The sequence below is a fragment of the Branchiostoma floridae genome, chromosome 16 (genome assembly GCF_000003815.2).
Source record: "Branchiostoma floridae strain S238N-H82 chromosome 16, Bfl_VNyyK, whole genome shotgun sequence".
In the NCBI taxonomy this organism is placed as follows: domain Eukaryota; kingdom Metazoa; phylum Chordata; class Leptocardii; order Amphioxiformes; family Branchiostomatidae; genus Branchiostoma; species Branchiostoma floridae.
Window position 1 is genome coordinate 10,245,195 of NC_049994.1, and position 3,170 is coordinate 10,248,364.

A 3,170-nucleotide genomic window follows, 5' to 3' on the forward strand; every position below is an offset into this window, starting at 1 on the left:
GCTAATGTCCTATTTATTGCCTGTTCCAATCTTTTTCGGCAAATATGATAAATGACGAATCTCACAACATCTGTAAGAATGTATGGTTACATACTGCCAGATTTTCGGTTTGCAAGAGTGATATTGTATGCCAATATGTCAAATTGAATTCCTTCTTTCGCTTGAGAACATCAGCTAAGGTCTGTTTTGTATTTCTATCCTTTCCATTGGCTAATTAATACATGGCTAGTTTCCCCACTTGACTGAGATGCCGTCTTAACATCAATGAGTGACATTGGCCCACCGGTTGACTAGCTCCCAACTGTAGCGTCACATCGTATACTTGGGAACATACACCGTGTGGTATTTCCAATGGCACCTGTTGCAGCCAAACCCACAAAATGTTGTTAAAAAAACTGAGCAGGTAATTGATGCAACATTGTCGAGCCACCTGTTACTGGAGTGTATATTCTAATAAACCGTGTTATGGGACTGGTAGAACATGTAGCCTCACTGAGGGGCGGCGATAAATGCGGTCATGAGTTTGGTTTTGGCAGTAAGTGTCATCTATAAAACGTTGTGCCAATAGTTCACGCTGATTCAAGGAATGCTGAGGGCATGTTTGTGGCTTTGTAGATACATGCAGCAGCTTTCTACGATGAAATACTTCATTTCCAGGCAATGGATGAATAGGCAGTGTCTTTAGAGGCATAATGATGGCATTTTTTATTGGTGTTTGCGTTTCTTTCTTCTTAATTTTGTAAGTCAATGGCACCAACGTATATATGTATCTCCATTGACAAAAACGCTTAAAGCTTGTGACCTTACGACCATTCCATTGTGCGTGCTGCACATTTCAATTAACACAGAAATTCAGATGTCGCACAATATTTATCGCCTAGGTTCATGAAACTTTCAATTGCTTCAGGGTAGTGTTAAACAAGATACGTTAGCTTATTAAACCCTCCAGTTGAAGCATTATTTATCTCTTTTTACTCATGTATATTTTCTTTGCCTTGTTGTTTTTTTAGCTCAACAAAATGGCGGAGGATCCTTGACGAAACCAGTTCGACCGAAGAGGCGTCCGTACTCCAAGTACCAGCTCAACGAGCTTGAAAATGAGTACGTCCAAAACCAGTATATCAGTAGGGACAAGAGGCTACAGCTCTCACAAAAGCTCAACCTCACAGAGAGACAGGTAAACGCCTTCCTTCACCTATAAAGCTTGTAGTGTTGTTTTTGACCTCTGACATTCGTTCCTATAGAAATCATTTGTTTTCAGACTTGAGACGCAGCCATATTGGTGGTCTAACAATTTTATTGAAAATGTAGAATAAGATGCCTATGCCAAATGAACGAGAATGTTTCAAGCTACCATCAATGACGAAAACACCAGGGTTTGACGAAAGAACCCTATCTCCTCCCTCTGTACGGAGGGTAAATGCTGCAGTACACGTGTGTACCTCTTGGGGCCGCTGCTGCAACTGCAATCAGGATGTACGAAGGCCTGATTCGTCAAAACGAGACAGCTTCTCCAGACGTTATCAAAACTTCTCCGACCATTTTTAAGTCTTCCTCTGACCACTTTAAACCTTCTCCAGAACGTAGCCAAGCATTCACATTTCCAAACCTCCTGCAAACCATAGTTATACATTTAAACACATTTTCCAGGCCTTCTCCGGACCTTTTCCAAGCCTCCGTCAAACTATTTCCAAGTCTAAGTCTTCTCCAAACCACTTGCAGGGATACCACAAACCATTCAAAACCTTCATTAGTTATTTCCAAGCCGCCCCAAAGTTATTTTAAAGACCATTTTCAAGCCTTTTCAAGGCCGTTTTGAACACAGGAGCTAAGGTCTTCCAAACCCTTACGAAGGGGTTCCGACGAACCGCAAAGTCTAAAGACCCTGGAAACCCAGGGCTGAGGCTAATTGTACAGCGGACGATCCCTGGTGGGTCAAGGGTGACATGAAAACATGAAATTATGCTGTCGGTGTAGACCTAGTATTTTCTTTGAGCGTCTACCATTCATAACACTGTTCTTGATACTTGTAAGTTATTCCACAACGTCAATCTGGTATCTTTCCTTTCTTCAAAATTTGTTCGAAAACATATAGTATAAAAAGGGAATGATTCGTAGCATACTAAATCACACGACAAAACATTCCAGTATTGTGTGTGTGTGTGTGTGTGTGTGTACGCGTGCGCGTTGGGGGATCAAATAACACATTTTTACCCAGTTGCCGACCCTTAATCTAAATTCAAAACCTCAATCAATTACTGAGTGTTGCCCATTGGGGAAGTCTAATTCCTACTGACAATATGTGTCGGATTCTTTGATATATACTGTTTGTTTAAGAATATTTGATATGTGATGATATCAAAACAAAAGTTGGTACCTAAACTTTGTCACCGTCCCACGTGTTGAGGGTATTATTAGGAACAATAAGCTAAGTAAACAACGGTATTTATTAAAAACAAGTCTTGTTGTTGTGATGCAAGAATGAACATTAACTTCAAGAACATATGTGGCTTTCCTAGATTTATGAATCGAAAAAGTAAAGATGCGTGTAAGATGTACAATTGCATCATATGACACAGGTATATGCGTCTATATCTACGAAAAAGTTTTGGATATATGAAAGTTTTTTTTTATTTAATCTTGCTGCAGGCATAATATTGATTTACTCTTGAAAAGCTCATCATTGCATTTTCATCAGACAAAACCATTTGTTCAACATATTGAAACATATAGCTAAAACCATGCGTCCATATAGGATCATCACTATAGGTCAATTGCTATTGCTGTTTTTCATTGCTGGTAGGTACGTATTAGATACAGTTTATTGAAAACTGGCGTTGCCATCTAAAGCCCTCTTGGTCTTTCTCTCCGAAGGCCTATTATATTTAGCTGCCTTTAAGCTGAAAAAAAGATGAAAATGGATTAAACTAATAAACTTAAAAGATGCAGACGATCACAAATTCCAGAATGTTTCTGTACTATGCTATATTCTTTCATAATTCATCACCCCTGATTCATGCAATATGCTGGCCAGACATAATCGTGGCCAACTTGAAATCCTGCATCGTCAAGTTGTCTAAGGCAAGAAAAGTTCATTTCAGGTCCGGAATGTCAAATCTCAGAAACAAACGATAGTTCAGACAAAAAAAAGCATCCATTGCGCTCACCAC

At 39.5% G+C, this 3,170-nt stretch overlaps 1 protein-coding gene across 1 annotated transcript in view; it reads left to right on the top strand.

The window, feature by feature from the left end:
* LOC118432718 (homeobox protein Hox-D11-like) overlaps window positions 1-3,170 on the top strand; it is a 5,729-nt gene that overhangs the window by 1,001 nt on the left and 1,558 nt on the right. The window contains 1 exon segment of the mRNA XM_035844330.1: window positions 1,011-1,177. Coding sequence (XP_035700223.1) covers window positions 1,011-1,177 — 167 coding nt within the window.